Below are 27,677 nucleotides of genomic sequence, written 5' to 3'. Positions count from 1 at the left end.
GCTACCCCTCTGATAGTTACAATGTACTGATTTGCGAAGCACCCTGGGATCTTGAGTTGCAGAAGATGCCCTGTAAATGTAAATGCTACTTGGGCGATGTTTTGAGGGCAGGCAATAACTTGAGATTCCATAGGAGGTGGAGTGATACTAGTGCTAGTACTAATCAGCTACTCCAGCTGCTGTTCATATTCAAGCCTATGAGAGTGAGAGGGAGGAATGGCACCTTCACCCAGTGAACTTAGGGAAAGCAGCAGGGCCTACAACCATGTAACATTCCAATGTCTCTAACATTTTCTACAGTGCAACATTCCCTTTATATTTGTGGGCACCATGTCAATTCACACTACTTTGCAAGGAAGATCTTATGAATCAAATTAAAGAAATTGTTGTACATGGATGTTAAATAGAATTCATTAGACTTTAGAGGAAGTTGGCTGGGTTTTGTTGTTGCTGCTGAAATCAACTGTCAAATTCAGTAGCTTTGATTATTCTTGTGAGTTGAAGTTTTTTCTGTACTGTTGTGTTGGGTCACTTCCAATGTGTAGCTGAAAAGATGGAGGCAGAATCCATGACCAATAGCTAGAACAGTCTTGTATGGTAGTAGATGCTAATTGAGAGCTAGTAGATGGAGGATTGGGAAGGTCAGTGGACCTTATGTCTAGGCGGCTAGGTCAAATCCTGTCTAACACAGCCATAATCCACAATGTATATTGGATAGGTGTGGGCACACTTGAGACCTGACTGGTCCTGGATGAGGGATTTTGCTGGACCAGGGAAGGTCATTTTTGGACCCCTGCCATTGGCACTCCTGCACCGCGCCTTCCCCCCGCCCCCAGGCCTGGCCACTGGCCTTCCAGACGGCTCTGCACCTCCTGCTGGCCCTGCTGCTCTGCTAACCCACTGGGCAGCCATCACTGCTGTGGCTTTGCCAGGCAGCCGCGCGCCAGGGCTCCCTGGGTAGCAGTGTGCACGTGCTAGGGTTCCCAGCTCTGCTGGGCAACCCTGCTGCCACACACTGAGCAGTCCCGCCATCAGCCCCCTGTGGGCAGCCCGCTGCTCTGGCAGCCCCACAGGGGTCCTTACTGCTGGACTTCCATGAGGACTCTCCAGTCCTGGAACATCCATGCTGGACCATGGATGTTGGTGGAGCTGAGAATCCTGGTTAAGAGTTTCAGCCTGAACAAACCACCATCACAGTGGGTTTGGAATCTCTGCACAGAGGATGAGGCTTAACTGTCCCTAGTGACAAACTCTCCTCTCAATTTTACCCAGTGGCATTTCCGGGATGAGTTAACTTGTCAGGGCATCATGGAGATGTGTGCAGTACATGTTCTATACTTGCAGGCCTGCCCAACCAGTGTCCCTTGAGGCAAATTAGTATGTGGAAAATGAAGCTTTTATAAGCAAATACAGGAGCTTCAATTAGAGCTAAGATGAAACAGAGCTGAATTTTGCTGGGATCTAAACACTTGAGAATTTTCAGTTCTGTGGTTTTGATTTGAGCCCATCTGAAGTTAGTCGGTGGACAGATGCAATGAGATCTTGTTTGCAAAGCAAGTCTTGGCAATTTTTCTCTTGTGCAAGAGGCAAATGTATTCAAAACTGCTTTGAAAGAATGCTGTTCTAATGACTTTGACTGCTCAGAGCAGTTGTGGTTCTAGATCAGGATGCAGCTACATTAATATGTAGAATATAGTAGAGAATAAAATGCTTATAGCTCATGGACCGCCTTATGGAAGACAGCACCTGCTCTGAGAGGGCCAAAATGAAAGAAACCGAGTTTAGGAATTGCTACTGTGTTTGTTATGAACTGAGTACTATAGTAAGAACTTGAATAGGTCTTTTGCTCTTCTTCAGCCAACCCTTGTTAAAGAAGTCTGGAGTCAGAACAGAGTAATTTTTTGTACAAACATCTGAAGGAATGCATATGAGCGTGGCATGCCAAGAAATAGATACTACTTTTTTTCTATCTGCAGTTTTTTCCCTGCAGTTTAATTAAAATGCTAACTTTGTAGGTTTTTAGATCCTCCCTCACCGTATCTGCAACTTGATATAATCTGAATTTCAGCAGATGATGACTAAAGCACTGACTGTAGGGATGTCCTTAAGAGTTCTGTTGAAATCAAAGGTGCATAGCTCTGGTTGCAGGTATGGACCTAGTTATCATAGCAGGCTAGTGATTCTTGGCTTAATGAGATGCCCGAACTTATCTTATTTAAATACTTGACAGTACTTGGTCACTGTTCACAGAGCAAAGGTTAAGTAGATTCTGCTGTTAATGCTCTTTATGAGCTAAGTTGGTGTGGTATCTGAAAGAACCTTTGCTTTTAGAAGAGCTCATACTTGCATTCTGTAAAATGACAACTTGAATCCAGCATGTATGAGTCAAAACAGGAACCGGAGCCTTCATCTGCAAATGAGTCCAACCGGTGTTGCTATTTTTGTATCCACAGTTCTTAAAGTAGGTTCCACTGGCTACCAGTGGTGCTCTGCAGAGCTTGCGGTAGTCATGTGGTGCTAATGGCTCCACCTCCTCTAGCTGTTTCTCACAGGTATCTAGGCTCTTCACTGCAGAACCTGGATGCCTGCAGAAGCATCTGTAGAAGAGAAGCAGTTAGGTTTCACCTCCTCTAGTGGTTACTGCAGCTAGAAGAGGAAGACAGCGAAGACTTCAAAGCCTTCAGCAGGAAGAGAGCTGCTAGTGGAAGGAAAGATTCAAGGACATTGCCAGTGGGGACCTAAAGCTTCAAGGAGCTACCCAGCTGGACCAGATCCCAGAACTAGACTCAAGAGCTGCCAGTGGGACCGGAGCTTCCACAATGAGGTGCATTTTGAAGGGAAAGGAGGACCTGGGTGTGCAAGACAGGGAAGAGTAGGAGATGACAGTGATTCAAGTGTTGGACAAGTAGGGTGAGATTAGTTGAAAGGTAGGGGGATAAGAGATGGTGGCATTAGTCATGGGAGAAGGAACATTCTGTGGGTGTTAGCTGCTGAAATTACACAAGCTCTATCACATTTGCCACAGACTTGAGATCCTGTGAGGTATCCAGAATCCTGAGCTCATTCGCTATGGGGGAGTCGGGACAAATGTAGCTCACTTTCTCATGAAGGGTTAGATGTAAGATGAGATGAGAAACTGTACTACTTTTTGCACCTCTTAGCCATCTTTTTTTCATTGGCAATATACGCTGCGTTTTCTGTCACTTGCCACGTTGACTGCCTCCGGTTCCTTTGGCTTATGGCTCCTCTTTCCTTTAAATATATTAAAATACTCTGGATAACATTCTGTGCTTTCAGAGGCATCTAAGCTGCTTTCTCCCTTCCGTGTTAGAACCAGTAGGTATCAATTTTACTAAGCACTTCTTACTTTTAATGGCATTAAAGAGACACTGTCAGGTCATATTTGGTCTGAAATTTTAAACATGATTTTTGGCCTGGGAGGTGTCCCTGTAATGGGCAATCTCTTCATTGGGCTGTCCACTGATGTCTGTCTAGAACATGGGTTCCCAAACTGGGGGGCATGAAGAAATTCCAGAGTGGGTGCGAGATGACCCAGTCCTCCCCTCTTCCCCCCCCCCCCCCCCCGTTAATTCTCCAAGTTTTTTTGCTATTTTTGTTTTTCGGCCTCGGTCAGTTCCTTTTGTTGAGGAAGAAAAAACAAGTTTTGCTGCTATGTGGTGGGTAGGCATGAGGGTTTCTCAAAAATCAAAAAGGGGGTGTGATGCCGAAAAGTTTGGGAACCATTGGTCTATAAAGTCTGATAGTTGCGTTCCTTACAGTAGCCATCAAAATTGATATTCACGCAACCCTATCAAAGCATAGTTTATTCAGTGCAGTGTTGCCATGGCTTAACTTTCAGGCTAGGTTTTCTGCAAGAGGAGCAGATAATCCACATTGCTGTTTGACATGGTGTACCAGCCTTATGACTTGGCTGGGCTTCACAAGCCAAGAACGGAATACAGATAAAGAAAAGGAAATGGTGTAGTAGAGGTTTTCTTGTCAGGATTAGTGATTTGTTTGGGGTAATAAGATGGTTACAGGTTTTATCTGTTTTTATAAAGGACATGCTCCTCATGCTTACTAGGTCATTTAGCATCTGCAGAATACCATTGGTCATGCACAATGATCAATTGTACGTAAGTGGCATACTACATGAATCCTGGAACTTTTATGCAGGAAAAACACCTGCCAATGCCATACTTAAAGAAAAGGGTGAAACAGAGCTGTTGCCTGATGGTATTTCAGATTGAAAACTCTCTTTTATATTAAAAGAAAGTCTTAAAGGGGTAGCTGTGTTAGTCTGTAACTTGGAAAACAATGAGTAGTCCTGTGGCATGTTGGAGACTAACACTTATGATACTTACTTATATTTTTATCTCTACTCAAGGTCATCTGAAGAAATGGATTTTGCCTGTGAAAGCTCATGATACTATATATTATTTTGGTTACTTGTAGTTATTAATAGAAAAGTCAAGACGGTGTGTTCTAGCTTATAGGGCATTAGGCTAGGAGTCGGGAGACCTGAGTTTCTAATCTTGGCTCTGACACCATCCTGCTGTGTGACCTTGAGCAAACCATATCCCTTCTCTGTGCCTTTGTTTCCCTTCACAGTCTCTTTCTTAGAGCTGTGTTAGATAGCAAGTTATTCAGGACAGTTTGCTACCACAGTGCAAATAATAAGGAAAAAAATAATTCTCACAGATGAAACAGTGCATCTTTCTCTCAAGCTGGCTTGCCAAATGGCAGTTGTTCTGCAGTCAGACACCTGGACAGATATGACGGCAGTAGGCAGAAGATGAAATCATATTCTAGATCAGGGCTACTCAGCTTTGGAAGTTCCGAGGGCCACAGTGATTCTCACCACATGTGCCGAGGGCTGCGACTTAAGTGGGGTAGCATATACAAGCAAATAGCTTCTTTCACACTGATGGGCATGAATACAAAGATTAAGGTAAGACTACACAACACACAGGTCCCGTTTAAGTTATATCTGCTGATACTAATAAAATGCAATATTTACCCTATTTCACCCTTTTCATGAGCAATGATAGTCCAGGAATTTAACTACTAAAATGCATATCAACAGAAGACCATTACAGGCAGTCCCCGAGTTACGTGGATCCGACTTATGTCGGATCCACAGTTACGAACGGGGATTTTCTCGCCCCGGAGGACTGGAGTGGCGGGACATCTGGTCCCGCCGCCCGCCTCCTCGCGGGCAAGAAAAGCTGCTCCTCGTCTCCCTGGTCTCCTGGGGGAGCCAGCAGACCAGGGAGACGGGGAGCAAAGTGGCGGAGGACCTGGGGCTGGACCCGCGGCGCTGATCTGGAAGCACCGTGGGTCCAGCCCAGGTCCTCCGTGGCTTTGCTCCGCGTCTCCCTGGTCTGCTGGGGGGGGGGGGGACGCAGCTAGTGCCGCCCCCCCCAGCAGACCAGGGAGACGTGGAGCAAAGCCCGGGGCCTGTGGTAGAGCAGGTGGGGCGCTGCTGGTTGGTCCCGCAGCACCGCTCCTTGGCGCTACTGGACCAACCCGGCAGCACCCCAGCTGCTCTGCCCCAGGAGTCCTGATTGAGCCGCTGCTGATCAGTTTCAGCAGTGGCTGAATCAGGACGCCTGGGGCAGAGCAGCTGGGGTGCTGCTTGGCTGGTCCAGTAGCGCCGAGGAGCAGCCGCGCTACTGGACCAACCCAGCAGCACCCGAGCTGCTCTGCCCTGGGCTTCCTGGAATCAGCTGCTGATCAGTTTCAGCAGCGGCTGAATCTGGATGGCAGTTCCGACTTACATACAGATTCAACTTAAGAACAAACCTACAGTCCCTATCTTGTATGTAACCCGGGGACTGCTTGTATATTGACTACTTTTTTGTTTTGGCTCCCGCCTGTGGGCCACATGTTGAGCCCCACGTAAACCCAAACCGTACCATGGGTCACAAACAAATGGGCTGCAGGCTGCATGTTGAGTAGCCCTGTGCTAGATAGTTACTTGCCGTATGTTGATCCCCTTTAACATGTAATCACTTAAATATTTGTATCAGAAAAGCTGATAGTATTCCTTAACCATGTCTAATGCCCTTTGAAACTGTGTAAGAGAAAGTGGCGGGACCTAACCTGTCAGGTATTTGGAGCCATCCGCTTTTATCTTTGCGTATATTAGCAAGGGAGCTTTGGTTTTGGTTTTGAGCTACGATGGCTGCTCAAATGGGATGTCAGATGCATTGATTCTGACAGCCAAGAGGTATCAGATCATGAGCTGTCTGCACATTTAGTCTTTCCATGTAGAATGCATATGTGTGTGTGAAGCATCTTTGAACTTTAAGAAAACAGTATTTTCACATGATTCAAGCCTGTGAAACAACTTTTGAGTTCTGCAACCTCCCTTCCTCCCCCCCCCCCCCCGAAAAAGAGCAGTTAGTTTAAAAAAAAATTACCGAGAAGAAGCGCTCACCCTCCTTTCCATAGCTTGTTCAGCACAGAATGGAACTCTTACTAATCGCTTCCTCACAGCCCCTGACCAGGGAGAGAGTGAAGGAACTGACTTTTTCAGAACAAAGATGAGAAATGTCAGCTCTCACCATCCATTTCAGAAAGCTAGAGTTAGTTACCTAAGGAACTTATTCAGGATGTTGGGGACTCATCCAAAGGTGATACCACAGAAGTTGGTAGATGACTTTTGACATTGGGCTTTGAATCAAGCCCTTAGCTTCTCTGCTCAAAGTTTATAGGATTCTATGCACAATGATCCGTCCTGTAGATGTAGGATGATTGTTTTTTTTTTAAAATGCTATATTAATTTTTGACTTTGCCTTTCTTTTCCTCCAATAGAAACTCAAACTTTCTTCCATCAGAAACTAAGGTAAAACATGAACTTTCACTCCAGATTACTTTGCCTGTCTAACAGAATACAGTCTAAGCAGTTAAGTATAGTTTAGGACTCTAATCTTATCTAGTTAAACTAGGTAAGTAGTGAAAAAGACAGCAAAAAGCACTTGAAGTGCTTCCTCTATTTTAGCAATGATGCAACTAAAATTGCCAATTTCAAGTTAATTGAGCAATAGAGAACATTAAAAGTCTCAACAGTGAAATGAAAGGATCACTGGCATGCCAGGCACAGCAAGTAGCTGTTTAGCTCAGAACGAATATTGCTGAAACATTTTCAAAGATTAAGACTCCTGTTGGTGGGTGGTGTTTTTTTTTTTCCTCCTCTCTTTCCCCCCCCCCCCCCTTTCCTGAACTCAACTGCTGGAATTAAAACTACTGCCAAATAGGCTTTTAGAACTTACTTATTAAGAAGATTTTCAGGTATATGTTCAAGTATTAAAATACCGCACAAGGTAAACCTGAAAGACTAGGTATCTGTAAAATACTGTGACATGCTCTTCAGTGCTCAATTGTTGGAGGAAGCCACCAGCAATGTGAGGCTGCACGGCATGAATTTGGGCTCCTTAGCCACTTAAAAACCCACCAATGAACTCCATTGGCAGACATCAATCATCCTTGCATCCTTTTTATTCAAGGGAAGTGAATTTTCATCACTAGTGTGATTATTTTGTTGCTTTTACAACTGAGACTTGGGGTATGTCTATTCTGCAATACTATTTTGAAATACTGTCAAGCTGGAGGACTTCTTACTCCACTCCTGTAACCCTCCTTGTATGAGGAGTAAGGGAAGTTGGAGTAAGAGTGCTCTGTTTCAAAATAAGTGCTGTGTAGATGCTCCCGATTTTGACATAAGCTACGCAATTGACGTAGCTCAATTTGGGTAGCTCATTTCAAGTGAAGCCCTGCAGTGTAGATTCACCCTTATTCTGATTTTCACTCCTATTTAGAAGAAAGTGCTACAAATGCTTCCAAATCACATGCACTCTCCCTTTTTTCCCCTCTTAATTTTTAAAACAGCTATCATGTTGTGGTAGCAGATGCTTGTCACTTTGACCCCACACACTGTGTTACAATGATAGGAATTTCAGCTGCATAGGAAGATGGGTGAAAGCTTTTTAACATACAGACCTTGAATTGAGAAATATCAGGTTTATATTCCATTTGCTAGAGTCTTCAGAAGTCAAGGAGCTGTAACCTGCTTTCAATCCTATGTCTAGCTTAGGGAGGTTAGAGTTTGACTGAATTACCATTTTACCGATAAGCTAATACTTGTTGGTTAATGGTGTTGGTGAAACTCGGCTACTTGCTCAGGAGCTGGGCAGGCAAGAACTGCATGCTCCCCTCCCTGGGAGGAGGCTTTGCTGCTGCAGTGAAGCCTCCTCTCTGTGAACCGAGCCAGGAGGGGCTGGCGGCCCTGCTCCCGGGCAGGAGGCTTTGCTGCAGACTCTGCCGTACCAAGCTAAAGTTTATACTGCAGAGCCTGCAGCATGTGTGCAAAATTGTAGTGGTTACACGGTTACTGAATTGAATGGTTTTTAATATACCTAGTTTAGGTCCAGTTCTCCTTTGTACAGGAGATCTCACTGAAGCCGGTGGGATCCTGGCAGGACTTCATCCTTGAGTTGCACAGGGTTACAGGGGTGATCTTGGCATCGGAAGAGTTAAATGGTTTTAACTCGGTTTCAGAACCTTATGAACATGAGGATGAGCATTTCTGTGTCTGAATTCTACCCTTTTATTCAAACCTTCATACGAAAAGTCCAGGCTCCAGTCACAATACGCTCAAGGTGTAGTTGGTAACGTTTGCCGAAGCAGTTGAAAGTGCTCCATGTTTCTCGTCGATAATGGAAGTTTGGACAAATAATTACACAGAATTGTTCCGCCACTGACAAATGAAGGGTTAGTTCCATAACTGTGTCCCTGCAAAATGGAGCAGTCTGGATTCATGCTTGCTCCACTCTACCACACCTTGCACTATTCTAGTCTTTGACTATCCCTCAATGCAAGGATTGTGTCTGTCAAAGGGGTTCATTGGTGGGTTTTTAAGTGTCTGAGGAACCCAATTCATGCCCTGCAGATTTTCCCACAGAAGTGACCAGTGTCATCTTGGAGGAGAGACAGCTGCTGTCTGGACTGTTGTGCGCTTTCTTTTCACCTTTGTCCCTTCTCTGTCTCATGGGCATATCTGTTACCTGCAAAGTGAACTGTGGTGTGTGTGTGTGTGTGTGTGTGTGTGTGTGTCACCATTGTGTACTGTTCTGCACCAAGTCCTACCAGTCTGTTGGGTTAAATCAGGGGTGAGCAATAAGCTGGAGCTGGTTCACCAAGGTTAGCCCCTGGCAGGCCTCCCAGATTTGATTTACCTGTGTCTCTGAAGGGACTGCCACTTGCATCTCCTGTTTTCAGGGAACAGCAATAGGAGCTGCCGGAAGTGATGCTCTGGTCTGTACTACTTCCCGCAGCTTCCATTGGCTGGGAATAGCAATCCATAGCCAGCAGGAGCTTCAAGTCTCCATACCCTGGTGAACTACCTCCAGAATGTGGGTTGCTTATTGCCTCCGTCTTTAAGGTGTATTTACAGTATGTCTTGGAAGTGCTTCTGCTGCTGTCTGTGAGCCCTTGTTTCCTGACTTAACTGAGAAGGGTACTTGCTTTGGGAGGCGAGTGTCAGCATCTGTAACAGTGGCTAGCCTTACAGGCTGATGTTCAGCTATGTCCCCTATAGGGGACAGGGAGAAGGGCAAGTACTGAAACTTCCAGGAGAACAAACAGTTCCTGTACAGATTAATTCAGTGTCTGGATTCAGCTAACTGGTATTTTCAAGTCCATTACCTTAGAACAATAATGCTATAGAACAGCAAAATGACCTGCAAACGAGTGCTTTGGAATTCTCCCCAGGCTGGAACAGGTTTCTGCATTTATTTAATTATTTTAAGGCAACGTCTCAAACAGTGAAAGTTAACTCTTGCCTAATGATCACCACGTTTCAAATAAAACCTATTTAAAGAGACACTTAAAGTTTTGGGGTCCAAATCTTTAACTGAATTGGTACCTTGAACAACACTGAAGGTCATGACTATACTTAGAGGTTTACAGCAGCGTAGCTGTAGCAATATGGGCGAACTGCCCTGAATGCAGTTACAGGAGAGAACTCTCCTGTCAACATAGCACAGCCAGCTCAATGAGTGGTGGTATCTATGTTGCCAGGAGGGATTCTTCACACCTCTGAAAGAGAGAGGGATGTGACTGGTTACCAGTTATGGCACAGGCAGGGGTATGCTCCAGCCTGGCAGAGCAAGCCCTGTCCACGGCAGTTGTGCCAGGAGCAGGCCTGTCTCTGGCAGACTTAGCCCAGCAACACCACAGACAGCAGGGGCAAGGATGGCTGAGTATGTGCACTCCAGCTCAGCTGCAGCAGGTGGGGAGCCTGCTCCAGCTCAGCTGGGCTGGAACAGCCTCCCCCATCGGCTCCTGTTTAATCAGTTAACTGGTTAAACATAATGTTTAACGGGTTAACTAATAAAACAGGATTTTAGATCCCAACTGAATGACACGCGTTTTGCCAACAAAAGTGCTAGTGTAGACATGGCTCAATTCAAATGTTTCTAAGGAATTTTTTGGGGGGGAAAAGTGTGGGTGTTTTGGGTTTTTTTTTGTTTGTTTAATCTTTTAAATCTTTTCATAGATGTGTGTGTTTAAAAACATTCAGCCTAGTAGTCCATGTCCATGTTTCATGCCTTATTGTTTTTTTAAAAAACCTGGAAACTTCTTCTTCAAAACTTCCTCTCAGCCCAAATATAATATTTATCTGTAAACTAGATACTTACCATTAGGCAGGGGGGAAATCTTAATTTTTTTACGTTCCATACTGATGCTGCCATTGTTCCTTCCATCTTGAGTTCAGCCTGTCAATGTAGGTTCAGAGGAAATGGGATGTTTGTTTGTTTGTACCTTACTATCATGTTTGCTCCATCTTGGCTTTTGATGCTTTCAACATGGCTCAGGGGTCTCAATCCTATAACTGCCAAACTGCTGTTATCCCCATATCATTGGGTTTTATTCTGAGTGAAGCTACTCAGTTCCAGTGAAGAATTTTGTTTTAATCTCAAACACTGGGGCTACATCTGTACTACAAGGTTTTTGAGCAAAAACCTTCGGAGCATCCACCCCTCAAATGACCTCTTGCACAATTAAATGGGTAATTAAATGGCAGAACAGAGGGCTTTTTCCACCATAGGTAAACCTCCTTTTCTGAGGCATAACTGCTTTTAGCACAATAGCTATTGCGCAAGAAGGCAAGTGTGCACACGCCAGAGGGGCTTCTTGCACAAGAAACCCCTATGGCAGAACAGAGGGCTTTTTCCACCATGGGTAAACCTCCTTTTCTGAGACATAACTGCTTTTAGCACAATAGCTATTGCGCAAGAAGGCAAGTGTGCACACGCCAGAGGGGCTTCTTGCACAAGAAACCCCTATGGGGAAAAAGCACAGGTGCTCTGATGGTCATTCACAGAATGGCCATCAGAGCTTTCTTGCGCAAGAGCATCCATGCAATGTGGATGCTCTTTTGCGCAAAAGCACATCACTTTTGCGATGTGATTTGAGGCGTGGACGTGCTCTTGCGCAAGAAGCATGTAGTGTAGATGTAGCCTGGGAGGAATACATTGTTTCATGACCTGGGGCTGCGATGTTCTTTCTCTAATATTGATACATTCAAGTAATTTTTATCCAGAATTTTGCGGAGAATGGAGGAGTGAGATCACAGTTGAAGAGTCTGATTCCATTTGTACTTGTGAAAAGATTTTTTTTTAAACCTATTATGTGTACTGTATTTGATTATTCAGTTGTCACTTGCATATCTAAAATAAACAAAATTGCTAAGCTATTGTTCTGTTTACAGTAGCCTAATTACTTTTTGAGTTGAAAAACTAGTTACTGTTCATGTGTGCAGGAGTTCTCTCCCCCCCCCCCCCATAGAATTGTAGGAACATTATATTTTATGATGTCTGGTATGCAGCTTGACTGTTCCATTTACATGAAATGAGGAAGGGTTTTCCTGTGAAAGCAGACACAGGACACCTGAGACACGTTGGCCACAAAAAGAAAATTTTTTCTCTTCATGTGGCCTAAATATGATACCAATGTGGGCCAAAACTTTTAAAAGCAATTAAATGCCACAACTTCTGGGTGCCTGATCTGAGAGAGTTTGAAGAGGCCTTACTATCAGAGGATGGGTGCTTATCTCTTTCTACAAATCCAGGCCCCCTCTTGAAGATGTCTCATGTTGGATACCCAAAATTCTTATCTGTGTTCTGGAATTCTTGACTTTCTGGCTTGCCCCAAATACCCCAATATAAGTAAAATACAAGTGAATACCAAAGATGCTGTGATTCAAAACAGGCCAGAAGCTTGAGGGATTTTTTAATTGACAAGCCCTGTGTCTAGTGAACTCAAATATAAGGTTGTGTCTCTTGAGATATAAGGTTGCGTCTCTTGAGATACAAGCAGATGGGGAAGAGAAGCTCATTTTCCAGTGGCTAATCATTTTCAGTTTTTTTTAACACTAATGCCTAATCAATCAGGAGATGCTTGATTTTTTTTGTAGGTGTTCATAAGCTTCTGTCAGACTGGGAAACTAACTGAAGAGCTAGAAGCAAACTAAATTTGCTTGGTAATTTTTCTCATGACTTGTAAATGCTTGATATGCAAAGGCCTGGTGGATAATTTAATCCATCATTCCACCTGCCAGTTCAGTATATTCCTGAAGAATGTCCAATCTAAGAAATGGTGAGCACATGCCTAAGTTCAATGACATACATGTTGTTTGGTGGTGCTTAGTTATACAAGAATCTAATACAGATAGACAGTGCTCAATCACATTAGCTTCCCTTTGGGGATCGGGAGGGTCTGACCCTGCACTGTTTGTCAGTGGAAGTTCTGAAGGCCTTGTTGTTTAATGTGTAAATTAGGAATGTTAAAATGTGTTAAAGTATTAATTGCAGTGGTTACATGGTAAAAGCTGGCTCCCTGCACGTACCAGCTTCCCCCTTTCCCCTGTGCTGCTGCCTCTGATACAGAGGCAGCAGTGCAGGTGACTCCACAGGAGTGGTACACACAGGAATTAGGCTTAAGGCCAGCTCCCTGTGCATATTGACTCCTGTCTGTACCCCCATAACCGTGCACGTTAACCAATGAGCCCAGGCTCATAAGTTAACCATGTAAATGGCTACACGTTCACATTCCTAGTGTGAAGTTCATAAAAGCTTCAGTGAGGGAACGGGTAAAGTTCTATTCATAATAGACTCCCTGAATCCTCTCTAGGGTTATAACCCCTGATGAATTAGGAAAAAAATAGTTATCTGGTTATGAAACATGTGAACTACTGTTAGTATAGAATATTGATTAATAAAAAGAGGTAGATTGGACAGTTATTCTCCAGTTTGTAAGCCTGACTTTGGACTGAGTGCCTGGGGTTTCAATTTTTCATATTCTGAATACCCAAGAATATTATTCTCTCTAATCTTTTCCATCCATGTGTGAAATAAATTTATGTGTACTACAGCATTTGCAAATGTGCACCCAGTAGAAACAAAACACCTAGCTGAGGGTGTTCTGCTAATGATCTGGGCAGCATCTGAATTTCTCTTCTGAGTGGCTGCACATCTGTACAGCTTACAGGGAACACTGCCCAAGAAAGACATTCTTATTGTCTCTACTGAATGTCAATAGTTCTGACCTGCACGTTTTCCACTGTGCAGCTGTGGTGAACATCTGATTTCTCCACAGTCAAATGACCTTAAAGGCCTCTTCCCCAGGGCACTGCTGTGGGAACAGTAGGTCATGTCCACTTACCCAGCTCCTGCTATTCAAATTCTTCATGTGCTCTGGGCACGTTTTTTTTTTTTTTAATTTTTTTTTTATATACCTGAAAATTTTAGCGTGTGAATACACGACAGGACAATAAAGTGATGTTTCTTCAAACCTGACAACATAATGTCAGACTACCAAATCTATATCTGAAGCCTAAAGTAAGTGTCTGGATTATTTTTTTCCAGTAGTGCGGAGTGTCTGCAGCTCCTGCTGCCATCATTGTTTTGTTCAGTAAATTTTACAGTGGTCCTTTTGTGTATGTCTACACAAGCCTGACGGTCGGAGCCTGACTATAGGAACCCATGTCCATAAATTCTGTTGTACATGTACATTTGAAATCCAACCCAGGGAAAGATAATATTTCTACCAAGGCTCATTCAGTTACTTTTCGTATTGTAACAAAACAACAAATGGTCTGGTAGCACTTTATAGACTAACAAAACATGTAGATGGTATCATGAGCTTTCGTCGGCACAGCCCGCTTCTTTAGATGACCATAGTTTTGAGTTTAGGATGTGCAGACCCAAAATAAATCAGGGGAAGGGGTTGGGTGGGGAAGGGGAGGGAAAAAAAGAGGGGGATGGGAGACAGGGAGCTAGAGGGAACCAGTAAGTATTCCCGCTCTCTTCCTGCCTGCCTGCACTGGTGCTGCTGGGCAAGTCCCTCTTCCCTTCCTGTTCAGTAGGCACCTCTGCCTGGCCTCCAGCTGCTCCCAGCTCAACCAGGCTGCACCGAGACGTAGGGGCTGGCTCAGGGACCCTGGTTGGGCGGCCAGGATTGAGCAGGGGACATCATTACCTGGGCAGCTGGAGTAAAGTGAGGGGACAAGGTGGGAGAAGCCCTCCAAGCCAGAGTCAGTGCCCCACTGCTTTCAGCCCAGCCTTTCCCTGGCTTGGTCCTCTCTCTTGCTCATGCTCCTTGCCCCGTTCTTCCCTTTCCCTCCCTTCTTATCCATCTTCCCCCAGTTCCCTTATTGTGTGCGTTGAGATGCAGTGTAAAATAACATGTGGCTTCTTAAAATTACCTACCATAATGAATATGTAAAATGCAAATAAATTGCCATAACGAATATGCACATGTTTCTATACTGGCCCACCAAAAACTTTTTTTTAATGAGTTTGCCAGTCTGCAGTATAAAAAAGGTTAGGAAGCACGTTGCTAGCACACCGCTGTCATAAGCAGGCATAGCTTCATTGACTTCTGAGAAGCTGAACATTTTTTATGCTGTTTTGAACTTGGCCCCTTCATTTTTGCTTGTCTTAACTTTGATTTTTAATTCTGCAAATCAGTGTTCAAGGCGCAAGAACATTGGTTTAGAGAATGGTAAAGGGGAAGTTGGTTACAGTGTTTCAGGAGACAGAACTCAGTTCAAATTCACTGCTTCACATTATTCATAGCAGTTGTTAATCCTCCCCTCCTCACAAATGTTCCTAACTTTGTGCTTGCTGAGCCCAGACTTTACTTAATACGCTTGAACCCTACCTCTGGCAGTAAACAAGTTAATGTTCAATGAAATGGGAATGCTTATCCCACTCAGTGTCAAGGCTGTGCTCTGTAATAAGTATAATTTCCTGCTGTTTAATTCTCTCTCCTCGTAGAGGACCAGTTTTCTGCAACTCTTACATGTCAGTACTGTACTGAAGAACAATGCCTGTGAGTAAAGCTTGGGGGTATTTTTATTTGTTTATAAAACTAAAGCCCTAGTCCTGAGCACCTTGCTTGAACACAGCTCCATTATGCACTCAGAATACAGGATCAGGCTCCCATGGTGTATAAATGTGCAGAGCTGTGTTTCTGCTTGGTTTCTGAAATCTGTCTTTCAGGGTGCTAATCCAAAAATGATCCAACTATTGAAAAACCATGAGTCTGGCACCTTCCAGCAACCATCAGGCTGCGATAAAAAAATTCATGATTTAAACAAATATTAAATTGAGATTTTTTTTTATATTTGCCTTTTTGGTTTTTGAACGCAAATATTTTTCTGTGACCATGTGCAGGGGATGCTGAAATAGTTTGTATAGTGGGAGTGCTGAGAGCTATTGACCCAAGCTGTAAACCTTGTCTGTGATGGAAAGGTAGAGTTGCCAGGTGTTCAGTATTGACCTGGACAGTCCGGTATTTTCACCTAAAATGTCTGGTATTTTCTGTTCCACCCTCCCCCTCCCCCTGTCCCCCTTCCAACCAGGGGGTGAAAATCCTGGGTGCTTACCTGGTTCCACAGGGAGCTTTCTGGCCTGGAGCTGGAAGACCAAAAAGCTGCTCTTTCTTCTTCTCCTCCTCCTCCCCCTCTTCCCCCCCTCCCCCCCCCCCCCGCAAACAGCTTTGGTCTCCCCCCCCCCCTTTTTTTTTCTCAACAGAATTTTTTTCCCAGTGGGGTTGGGTGGGTGGGTGGGTGGGTGTGTGTGTGTGTGTGTGTGTGTGTGTGTGTGTGTGTGTGTGTGTGTGTGTGTGTGTGGCGGGGGGTGTTCGGTATTTTTGGTTAAACCATCTGGCAACCCTATGGAAAGTACTTTGAGATGGAGAGTGTGATAGCACCACCTGCACTCTTAGTTCCAGCGCCATGAGTGTTAGAAATGTGTCCGTTAAACGGAATGGTAAAAGTCAGCACTTCCTTGGAATTGGATCAAGCATTTGCCTTTTTGTTTATGGGGCTATTACTCAGGGAATTAGTCTACCTGGTAAATACACTAACACTCATTTTCCTTCTCTTGTCTTCTCTCTTTTTTTTTTCATTCCCCCCCCTCCCAGGGCCAACAAGCCGGAAATGTCTGACAAGATGTCGAGCTTCCTTCATATTGGAGACATTTGTTCCCTGTATGCAGAGGGCTCAACAAATGGATTTATCAGCACCTTGGGGTAAGAACAGCTGTTAGCTTGCTTTGACAGGTGTCTTTAGCTGTGGAAAAGATGGACAAGGCTGAACTACAGGCTCGACCTCCCTCATCCAGCACCCTTGGGACCTGAATGGTCCTGAACAAGGGGATTTGTCAAATGAGGAGAAGTCCCTCCCAACATGGCCCATGCTGTCCCTGGCTAGGACTCCAGCTGAGCCCCGCTGCTGCCTGACTAGTTATGGCTCCCCAGGCTGGAGCTTCAGGGCTTCTGGAGCTGCCAGCCCTCCTGTTGCTGCTACAGCTTCTGGGACTGCTGCTGGCTCCTAGCTACTGCCCAGCATCAGGGGCTAGATTTCCCCACTGCACCCTTCTCCCCTTTACTGAGGGCTGAGTCGCTCCCTTCCTTCCTCCTCCTCCTCCCCCCCCCCCCCGCCAACCCCCTTCTTCCCTGTAGCCCAACCTCCTGTATACTTGGACTCTGTGGTCCAGAAACATCTGTGGTCTTACCAGACCATGAATGTTGCTGGACCAGAGAGCCCCGGTTAAGCGAGGTACAACCTGTAGCAATCCTGAGCCTAATGGATCTGGGTGTAGCCTGCACCCATAAAGAATGGAGTAAATTGTGGGAATCTTCTGTAAAATACTTGGTCATGTTTTGAAAATATCCCAAAGCAATATAGCAGATAGAAAGGCATCCCTTGGGAGGACGGCGGAGATAGGAATGGAGATAATATGGCTTTAACATGGGATGGCAAACAGCTTGCTATGGTTAAGCTCTGAGGGGTGGGGTGTGTGGATGGAAGCATGCTTCACGCTTGGGAAGGAGCAGGCCCCTTGGCATAATCTGGTGATGAAGGATGGAAGGAATCTTAGGTGGAAATTAAAAAATAAGAGTAGGTCAAATCATTGAGTGGGTTAGGATTAGTGCTTAATGATTGGCCCTGCCCATTGTTCCCTGTAAGCTGGGCATTTCTGTAGCTGCTCTGGAGAGATTGAAATGCCACCCAGCTGATTAGCAGAGCTGCACAGCTAGGTTTTTTGTTTCTGTTGGTGGTGCACAATCGCACATTCCTCGATTGCATGTGGAATAAATTTATTTCATACACGGAGGGAAAACATTAGAGGGAAAATTGGCTCCTGCTTCTTGTGATTTGTGTAAGATTTCTCATGTAAACAGCATCACGCTTCTCCAAGTAAAGGACTGTTTATTTATTTATTTGCTCCTGGGCTGCATCTCCAAGAATTATAGCATTAGCTCTATCTTGCTTGCTTCTGGGGCCTGGTTCACTTTCTTTAGTGGCCTGTAGGCTTCAGCTCAGCGTCTGCCATCCTGGCAAACACCGCTTGGTACAACAGCCATTCAGCGAGTCTTTTCAGAAACCAGTTCAGGCTGCTTCCTTAATCAGCAAGTGTGAAGCAGCTACCCTTCTAGGGCAAAGAAGCTTTCCTTGGAAACTAGTGTCAGCAGCTCCAGGAGAATCTAAGCTTTGACTAAGAAATGATGCCAGCCGGTTTAATTTCACTCTACAGCTGGTTGGTGACTGTCACTAGAGCTTTTCACTGGACAAAGCACTGAAGGCTGGAAGAGCATTAACTGCAGAGACCATCTCCTGACAGCAGTTGGAATCCTGAGGGAGGGCCAACTACCTGGTAGATAGTTTTGTGGCAACCAGGAATCTCAATGAGTAGTAGAATATTGAAGCAGACAGGAAGATTGGTAGGATGAGAGAAGGAGAGAGACAGTGCTGCTCCCGTACAACAGTCAGAGGGCCTGGGGGGAGGAGAGTTGATGCAGTAATAGTAGCTGCAAATTAATTCATTTCCTACTGTCCAGAAGCATGTGAGTGATGAAGCGCCCAAGCAGAACAAAGGGACCACACCCTGGTCACACTTCCTGCATCTCCCCATTTCCTAGCAGCTAGTGGTAGCTGGCACCTTGCTTGGATATTGGCCCAGACTAACATGTAGGTTTAGTATTTGAACTATTAGAGTTCTGGAATAGCTTCTAAACTTGGTAAGTAGGTAGGAGAATGAGCAGGCGGATGGAAAAAACTCTTAGTGAAATGACTGAAAAGATAAGTATGTTACAGAGAAGAAGATACCGCAGTGGAATGTTCTCAGAAGAATGGAGTTAGATGGTGGATGTAAGGAATGCTAATGAGGGGGGAAAGAAAGATTAGTGGGAGAGAAAGAAGCAGGCATTGAAGATAAACAATGATGTATTATAGGAAAGAGAAGAGAATAAGAGATGCTGCTAGAAGGGAAAGAAGGTATGATAAAAACAAGGGCTGTAGTAAGTAGAGTTGGTCAAGTAGTATTTGATGAATTTATTTGACAAGTTTCCCAGATACTCGTCAAATATGATTCATATTCTGTAGTATTGGATCAGCTGTGTAACTAGTCAAATACTATTTGCTGAAGGTTGGTGAAGTTAATAGAAAAAATATATTGATCTATTTTTTTCTACAGTTAAAGTAACCCAAGGAGTAAATAGCATTTTTTTTTAAAGTAGGAAATTGATATGGCAGCACATTTTAATTAAAGATAGTGCCCAGTAAACTCATGTGATGGATATAGTTTTAGGGGTGTTACTGAGCAAATATTTTTTTAGCATGGCTAGTAGATTTAGTCTTTGTTGGTAGATATTGGATGCACTTTTCAAAACCTGACCCAGCATTTGCTATTGCTCAGTACCGCTATTAGATTTTTCTTCAAATTCATTAGCAGTATTTTAAGGTAATGTAAAATCATCGTGTGTACTCTGAGCAAGATATGAAATAGAAATCCCAACTGCTATGTGAAATACGAAATACATTGTCATTGTCCTCTTCCCTTGGTAGTCAAATTAGCTTTGTCCCATCCTTAATGTACTGCTTGACCTGAAGAAAATTACAGCTCAGGAAAAATAATCAGTTTCATTACACCCAGTTGTTATGAGATAAGGCCATCAAAACTCCATGTTCAGCTGTGTGTAATGGCTTATGGATATAGCTGTTTAAGGACGGAAAACAAAAATTGTTATAAATCCTAATGCTATTCCATCCAAGTAAATTGATCTTTGACGGGTTTAATATTCCTGTGACATGCTAAGAATAATCAGAACTTCGCTCTTGCTGCTTTCAAAATTCAGTGTTCTGATTATTTTAATTAGTATTTTATTATGTATATCAATCTCTTCTAGTGTGTTTGATGCACTAGAAAAATATTTTATTTATTGTGATTATCTACCATAGTAGAGACAGTAAATTCACCTTCTCTTACTGTTTGATCTTGGAGTATGTTATTGCATCAAGATTAAATAATCCTTGGTTTTGTATCCATATGTGTGGATTTTTCTAGCTAACTTGTGCTAATGTTTAATAGTAAGTGTGTGTTTTTCTGGCTTTCTATTCTATTGAAAATGGGTACTGCAAAATGCTTCAACATTAGAATTACAGATCTTAGTTGAGACACATCTGTAGATGGTGATAGGAAACCTCCACAAAAATAAAGTGTGTGTTAGTATGTAAACCGCCCCCCCCCCCCATGAATGTCATAAGACTGTATATGGAAACGGTGGCAGAGCAGAGCTCTGGAGTCCATTTAAACCTTGCTGAATCAATTAATTTTCTTTGCACGTCACAATTTTTCATAATTGTTATCTCAGAGACACTCTGTGTATGTAACCGGTCTCTGCAAGGAACAGTTTTATGTTCTAGCTCTCAAGCTGTCTTTCCCAGTTGTTACTGTGTCAGAGCAGTGTCCCAAACCTTCACGGGACTGCTTTGTGTATATCTCTTTGACTGGTCAGTGGAAAGCTTGTATGTCTCTGCTCAAACTAAGACTTTAAAATATTTGTTTACTGAGACATTTTCCCTGTATATGGAAAAAGAGGTGTTCAGCAAAAACATATTCCCAGATCTAAAAAATGTCCAGGGCATTAACCCCTGTGACAGGTTACAGCAACATACTTACCTTGTTTCCTTCATTCCTTGGGAGTAGGCACGCCCCAATGACTTTGCCAATACATGTTCAGAAGAGAAGCTCTCTGATGGAATGCCTTCCAGATGCAGTTATCCAGTTATATCTCCTTCCTGAGTTGCTCATTTCTTTTGCAGCCTTGTGGACGATAGATGTGTAGTACAGCCAGAAGCAGGGGATCTTAACAACCCTCCCAAAAAATTCAGAGGTAAGATGATAAATTTACATACAGTCCTCTTCAAGATTTCTTCTTAAAGCTGATCTTTGCTGGGATGTGTACAAATTAACTTGGTAAGTGTTGGGCTTTTGGTGTGCTGGTACCCCCCCCCCCAGCCTATCAAGCTGTCTAATGTTGTCTCGTCATTGGCTTGTATTCCTCCCTCTGTCTGTATCTACCTGTTGCCTCTTTTCTATACTGTAAGCTGTCTGAGGCAGGGACTATTTCTTTGTTTGTACAGCACCTTGCACAGTGGGGTCCTGACTTTAAAAATGTCCCATCTGTGCTTCAGAATGATGGTTTAAATGTTATGTTGGTCTTTGAGATACTGGCCTTCTGTAGCATGATCTAGTGTCTTCCTGTGAATGGGTCTTTGCCACTGGTGATGATATAAAGTAAATCCCTATATCTTTCATAGTGTGGCAACACATTATGATCTATGTGTTGAGCAAATATTTCACAAGAAGTTGACTTGTGTAGGTCTGAGACCATTTTTTGGGTGTGCTTAGGTTGGTTTTCTTATCAGCAAAACAGGATGCAAACAGTTTGTTTCACTTCCTTTTCTCCAGGTGTAATTCGGCTCCTCTTAAGATATACAAAATGCATAAATAGATGTAGTATTGGATAGACAGAAACGAAATGAAAGGGAGGGAACCTGATTTGACGTAATAGCTCCTATTTTGATATCACAAGATTAAGTTTACACCCTCCCCCCTCCAACCTGAACCATGAAATGAACCCTGTGAAAGATATGTTTTGTGATGGGGTAAAAGCCTTCCTCCTGCAGACTTTAGATAGATAGGCAAGGGCAAAAGAATCATAGTGACTCTTGTTTTAAACTAATTGTTTAATGGGAAGGGAAGAAATGAATGTATGTCTAGTCTCAGTTTCTTAAATTCCTTCTTGCCTTCTCTGTGCCAAGCTCACTTGGCTGCCAAGTTCAAAGAAACCAAATAAAAGATAGACTAAACTTGTATTGTCTCCTAATGCTTGCTGATGAACAGACAATGAGCGAGCGTGATTGAGTAAAATGTTTGTCCTCACTTGACTGCAGCAAACCACCTTGGATATGTGTATCCTACCCTGTTGCTTTAGCTCTGGAATTAAGTATTTTGTGATGTGTGGCCTGCCAGTTGTCCCACTGAGAAGGCATGGCTCTTTTGATAAGCCATGCACCCTCTCCATTGCTGTCGGGAATTTGACATGCTGCAGTTTTTCTTTCCCTCACAATTCAGAACCCTAATTGAGATCACATTTTATTAAAAACAGCCTGTAAAAAGGGAGTTGGAATAAATGGGTTATTGCCGTTAGATCACTATAAAGTGGTCTTTTTCCTGGTCACTTTAATGTTCAATGGCTAATTGGTGCACTTGTATGCAGCATTGACTATGCTGAAGAAGTGGTCAGAGGTAGTTTTAGCACTCGGTGTTAAATTAACCAAGGAAAGTGGAGTGCTGCTGTTCTAGCTGTAGTCTTATGAACTGAAATGTAACACTACACAAATGTTCATCTTCAGGAAAAACACAGCCTTAACCAGGAAGAGCTAGGATAAACTTAAAAAAACAACAAATAGTCTGGTAGCACTTTAAAGACTAACAAAACATGTAGATGGTATCACGAGCTTTCATGGGCACAGCCCACTTCTTCAGAGGACCAGAGTGTTGGTGGTCCAGAACCAAGGTAAAACACTGTTTGAGGATCGCTTATAAATAATTAATGGAGAAATGAGTAATCTGACAACCATTTAAATCGGCGTCGAAGCAGCTTCACCTAAATGTCCCTGGGAAGTTATGTATGCTTTTCCCTTGAACAGTTAAAGGCAATGGAAGGTATACAACATTATCACAACATTTGTATGTTGATTCCCCAAAAATTGAAATATGACGGTCATTGGTGTGGAAATGTGACTATCCAAAGGGTAGGGCCAGATACTATGAATGAAGCGCCCTGACTTAATTAGCTTAATTTAACATTGGTCCTAAAATTGACAGGCAACTTCTTTTGCTGTTACATATATCCGAATTCCGTAATATTCACTCCGTCATCTGATGAAGTGGGTTTTACACAGGAAAGCTCATGACTTCATAAATGTATTTGAGATGCCACAGGACTTCATACTGTAACATGATTATATAACCAATTATATCCCAGCACCTTAATTAGTTTACACCCAGCAAAATTAATTATACAATAAACAGAAACAATCAAGGAACTAGATAGAGATTATATAGATAAACAGTAGAAAAGTGGGGACCATAATAACAAAACAATCAAGAAATGAGGATTTCAGAATCCCAACTATTGATAAGTGGGTCCTTGCCAGACTGAATGCTAGCAGCCGAAGTTTTCTTTAAATGTTCTAGGCTCTTCCCTTTATTTGGGGTTGATTGATTGGCTCACCTTTATTACCTTCTTTCAGTGTAACTGGTTTGGAATAGGAGGACATAACTGTATGTTTCCCATCTTATAGCTGCGCCTGCTGCTTAGCCAAAGGCATTTGCTTAAAAATAAGGGCCTCAAATTCTCAAGCTGGTCTACACTAGAGCGAAAGGTCAACTTAAGATACGTAACTCCAGCTATGTTAATTATGTAGCTGGAATTGACGTATCTTAAATCGCCATCCGCACATTGAAAGATGCTCCCATCGACTTTCCTTCCTCCTCATCAAGAGCAGGAGTACCAGCCCTGACAGGAATACTCTGAGTTCAAATTAGCGGGTCTTCACTACTCCTGCTAAATTGAACCCTGGAAGATTGCTTCATCTGTCTTCCCCGCAGTGTAGACATGGCCTCAGTGAGAGAAGACCCATACATAGTCAGACTGATTTTTTTTTTTTTATTGTTTGTTTGTTTTTATACCCCTGTAACAAGTTAAATGGTCACATATACACAAATTCTTAGTGTAGGTCTTCACAGGCAGGCCCGAATATCTATATCCTAAGAGAGCAACAGTGAACTAATATTATACCACAGGGAAAAACTGGCTGAAGATTTTCATGGGTACCACTTAAACAGCAGGTGATGTAATATATTTTAGCATTTTAAAGAAGGACTCTCCTGAGCTCTGCCCATGTGGTCCCAGAGTTTAGGCTGTTTCAATATGAGAATTAGATCACAGTGATGCTTTCTCAGAGCATCCTGAACTGTGCTTATTACTTCTCTGACTCAGTGAGACAGACTTGCTGCTGTAAAACTGTAGAGCCTACCTTGTTTTGGTGCAGTTACATAAAAACATTTTACATTTGCAAGTTGCACTTTGAGGATAAAGAGATTGCACTATAGTACTTGTAGGAGGTGAATTGAAAAATATTACTATTTGGTTTTTACAGTGTAAATATTTGTAATAAATAATAAAGTTGACTGCACACTATATTCTGTGTGATTGTGATTTCACATGGTACTTGCTAGAGCATAGCATTAGGTGGAATCTGGCAGGCTCTAATGAGGCCTGCCCTCCATGAGACGTAAAAGAAAAGGATATGAATATGCTGAAGTTGAACCTTAGCTTGACTTGTTGGGGAGTTACTTATAGCAATGCTTTCTGAAGTGAATGTGGTTAATTCAATTCTAGGGCTGAAATTCAATTCTGTTAGCTGATAAAAGTTTTTGAAGAAATGTTAATGTTTATATGTCATAAGCGGCTTTACATCTTTGCATGAGAATGCCGTGCAAATGTAAGTTAATACTTAATTCTCCAGAATGGAAGGCATGAGAAACATGGCTGATCCTCTTAGGAGAAATGCAGAAACCTGTTAGAGGGTCAGTGGACAGAGATAAATTTGCAGATAACTTTACTGCTGTATTAAAAGTAATGGTAAAGAGATCCTTTAAGGGCAAATGTAGAGGCATGCATGCATATCCAAGCACAAACAAAATTCAAGGGAAAATGCATGCGTATATTTCCAGTGACCGAATTTGGCAATTTTGCTTTCAGTATTTTAGAATTAGAAAGTCATGTTGCATAGGTCAGAATTAGTCGCGTGTAGTGTGCTCTGAAACCTCCACTGTCCACACGGAAACTTTAACTTTGACTTAGCTTTCTCACAACTTTTAGAATATATTCCACTTTCCATGTGTGCAGAGGTGTAGTTACATGTATAATTTGTTTGTTGATGTAATTACTCTACACAAGTCTTTTTATACTAAATAGCTCAAGGAAGCACTAACAAAACAGTTGATATGTGAAAATGGTCCATGGAACTCATAATCTTTTTGTAGAATGCCCTGTGAACTAAGATGAATAGTTCTTGGATTATTTTGCCTGCTAATTATGCATTCCTTGTGGTCAACATTAAAGAGATGAGTTTTGAGGGCAAATTTGGATGAGCATGCTGCCCTGGTGACCCATGAATACAGAAGGCGCTCCATCCCCAGTGAGGGATAGGAGAGGGAGAAGGAAATGTATTTAAGCTTTTGTCATTGTATGTGACAGGTAAATATTTAAAGTGAGGATGTGAAAAAGTGTTTGTGTAACTGCTGAAGTCTTCAGTGGTTATGTGCTTACAGGTGGGAGGGGGGGAAGCAGGAGCTGGTGCTTGTGGGGAGCTAGCTTTTAAGCCGGCTCTCTGTCCGCACCGGTTCCCACCTGCCTTCCCTCCCACCCCCCGGCTGTTGGCTCTGTGGGAGGCAATAACGTGAGGGCAAGCATGTGCCGGGAGCTGGCTGTATCAGAGGCAACCGCATGGGGGGGGGGCAGGCAACTCTGCCGACACTGGTGTGAGCACCTCCTCCCCCCCGTGCTGTTATCTGTGTGGGAGGCAATGGGGGGCAGGTGTGTGCACTGTTTCCTCCCCCCGACATCTGCGTGGGGGAGCGCTGTGTGTAACCATGCGGGTTAACTGATCAGCTTGGGCACACATTCACATCCCTGATTTAAAGACCCCATTTTGAGGGCTTCGGGGCTGGTTTTGTTGGGAGAGCAATGGGGAGTAGATGGGAATTTCAGGCTGATGTGGTTGGTGCAGTCAGAAGAGGGGATGACTTAAAGAACCAAAACTTGAGATGTAGGCTGAGAGAGAATATTGTTGGGCATTGAAGAAAAGGAGAACAAGCTTTTGTATGTGCCTTGCTAAATTAAAACATCAGATGGAAATTTTTGTCTGATGCAAGAAGCTTATATGCTTCTCAGAGCTTTGAGGAAGGTTGTTGGCTCAGTTGCTTTGGTCCGAAGTCCCAGTTAGTTTGTTTGCTAAGAGTTATTTCATGTTTTGAGTACTGGCATGCCTTTACATCCTTAATCTACCAAAAATGAAGTAGAAAGACTGCTTGAAGACTACTATTTTTGTTGTTGATCACAGAAGTAGTTGTTGAGTGGCCATAAATTGGTGTTAGACAGTAATTCCATGGCTGTGAGATATGAGTAGTTTTGCTACTAGCATCTTAAATATTATTTTTCCCCATATTTTCTAATAAGTGATGTTGCCTTTCATAGTGGCATTTTCTGCTTCAGTTGAGCAAAATGTCCTGCAGCAGAACAGCTTGTTCGCTGGAAAAACATTCTGAGCATTTAAGGGTGGATTCAGCAGGGTACATTTTTCTTTCCTGTGATGTCTACAACAAAATCCTTAGGAAACAGTGTTTTATTTACCTAGCTTGAATATATTTTCTGTACCAATGACATCTGCAGCAATAAAACCCTAGTTCTACAATTCCTAAAACACAAGCCAAATCCATTATCTGTGCTATTTTTGGATAGTAAAATTATCCACTTAGCTCAGATGTTTTCACTCAGTGGGGCTTGCCCTCTACCCTCCAGGGAGGGTGGCAAGTAGTGAGGGGTCTCAGGCTTTAGCTTTGTGGGAGTTCAGTCTGGTGTGGCAGAGCTTGGACACCACCTCCACCACCAACTTGGCTCTTTTTGTCTGGGTTGAGGTGGAGGGACACAACCAGACACTCTAAGGGTATGTCTACACTACCCTCCTAGTTCGAACTAGCGGGGTAATGTAGGCATACCGCACTTGCAAATGAAGCCTAGGATTTGAATTTCCCGGGCTTCATTTGCATAAGCGGGGAGCCGCCATTTTTAAAACCCCGCTGGTTCGAACCCCGTGCAGCACGGCTACACGGGGCTCGAACTAGGTAGTTCGAACTAGGCTTCCTATTCCGAACTACCGGTACACCTCGTGGCTTTGCATTTTATTTATGGTATCAAGGCTGTTTGAATGGAATTGCTACTCTCACTGTAGACTCTTCCATGACGCCTTCTTTATATACACACGTGTGTGCAGAATATATGAATGAAGGGCAGTGGAATCTCTTACTGGTAATAACTGGGCTGTAAGTAGTAATGCTTGGAACTTGCATGATTCTCAGAGGTGAATGAGAGGCTTTGTGACTTGGCCAAAGCCACACAGGCAGTAAGCAGCAGAGGTAGCAACAGAACCCAGGTGTAGACTTCTACTAATCTTGTGGCTTACTCCCTGGCTTGTACCATAGAGACTTGTGGGTGTGGCTTGTTTCCCATCAGAATTGAGCAGTGAAGTAAACCTGTTTCTATTGGCCAAGTAGCCTCGCTCTGTTGCTCAACTGTATTTAGTCAGGACATGAGTCCTCTTGCACTGTCAAATTAGTTGCATCATTTCTCATGGCTCTACTGCAGTATATTGAAGAAAAAAGTGCTTAATGGGTTAATTTGTCGAGCTGCCACCTTCACAGAACATTGTTTTAACTGTTGCTCAGCAACACTTTGTTTTGCCAAAAAAAAAAAAAAAATTCAAGGAATGAGTCCATATCTCTCTCCGACTTTAAAATACACTCCTAGCCAAGGAGAGATGAGAAGTTTAAATTCTCTTGGTTCTTTGGATCCTAATCCATGTTGTTTCTGAGTAATAGTATCACAGAGCATTTTATTGTACTTGTCTAATACAGTAGTGTTAATGTTCATGTTGAACATCTTAGTCTTTAAAAAACAACCAATAGTCT

The 27,677-nt window shown here is 43.2% G+C and overlaps 1 protein-coding gene across 2 annotated transcripts in view; it reads left to right on the top strand.

Moving 5' to 3' along the window:
- ITPR1 (inositol 1,4,5-trisphosphate receptor type 1) overlaps positions 1-27,677 on the top strand; it is a 267,345-nt gene continuing 239,668 nt past the window's right edge. Inside the window, exons 1-3 of one of the 2 annotated variants that reach the window (XM_089781233.1) lie at positions 1-2,824; positions 16,495-16,602; positions 20,678-20,748. In XM_089781233.1, the coding sequence (XP_089637359.1) occupies positions 2,820-2,824; positions 16,495-16,602; positions 20,678-20,748 (184 nt within the window). In that variant the 5' untranslated portion in view covers positions 1-2,819. The remainder of the gene's footprint in view (positions 2,825-16,494; positions 16,603-20,677; positions 20,749-27,677) is intronic. The other variant, XM_089781234.1, reaches the window with a different exon arrangement.

This window comes from Pelodiscus sinensis, chromosome 11 (assembly GCF_052426305.1).
Source record: "Pelodiscus sinensis isolate ZL-2025 chromosome 11, ASM5242630v1, whole genome shotgun sequence".
NCBI classification, from domain to species: Eukaryota; Metazoa; Chordata; order Testudines; family Trionychidae; genus Pelodiscus; species Pelodiscus sinensis.
The sequence above is the reverse complement of the archived record's forward strand: the minus strand, read 5'-3'. Positions and strand labels throughout refer to the sequence as shown.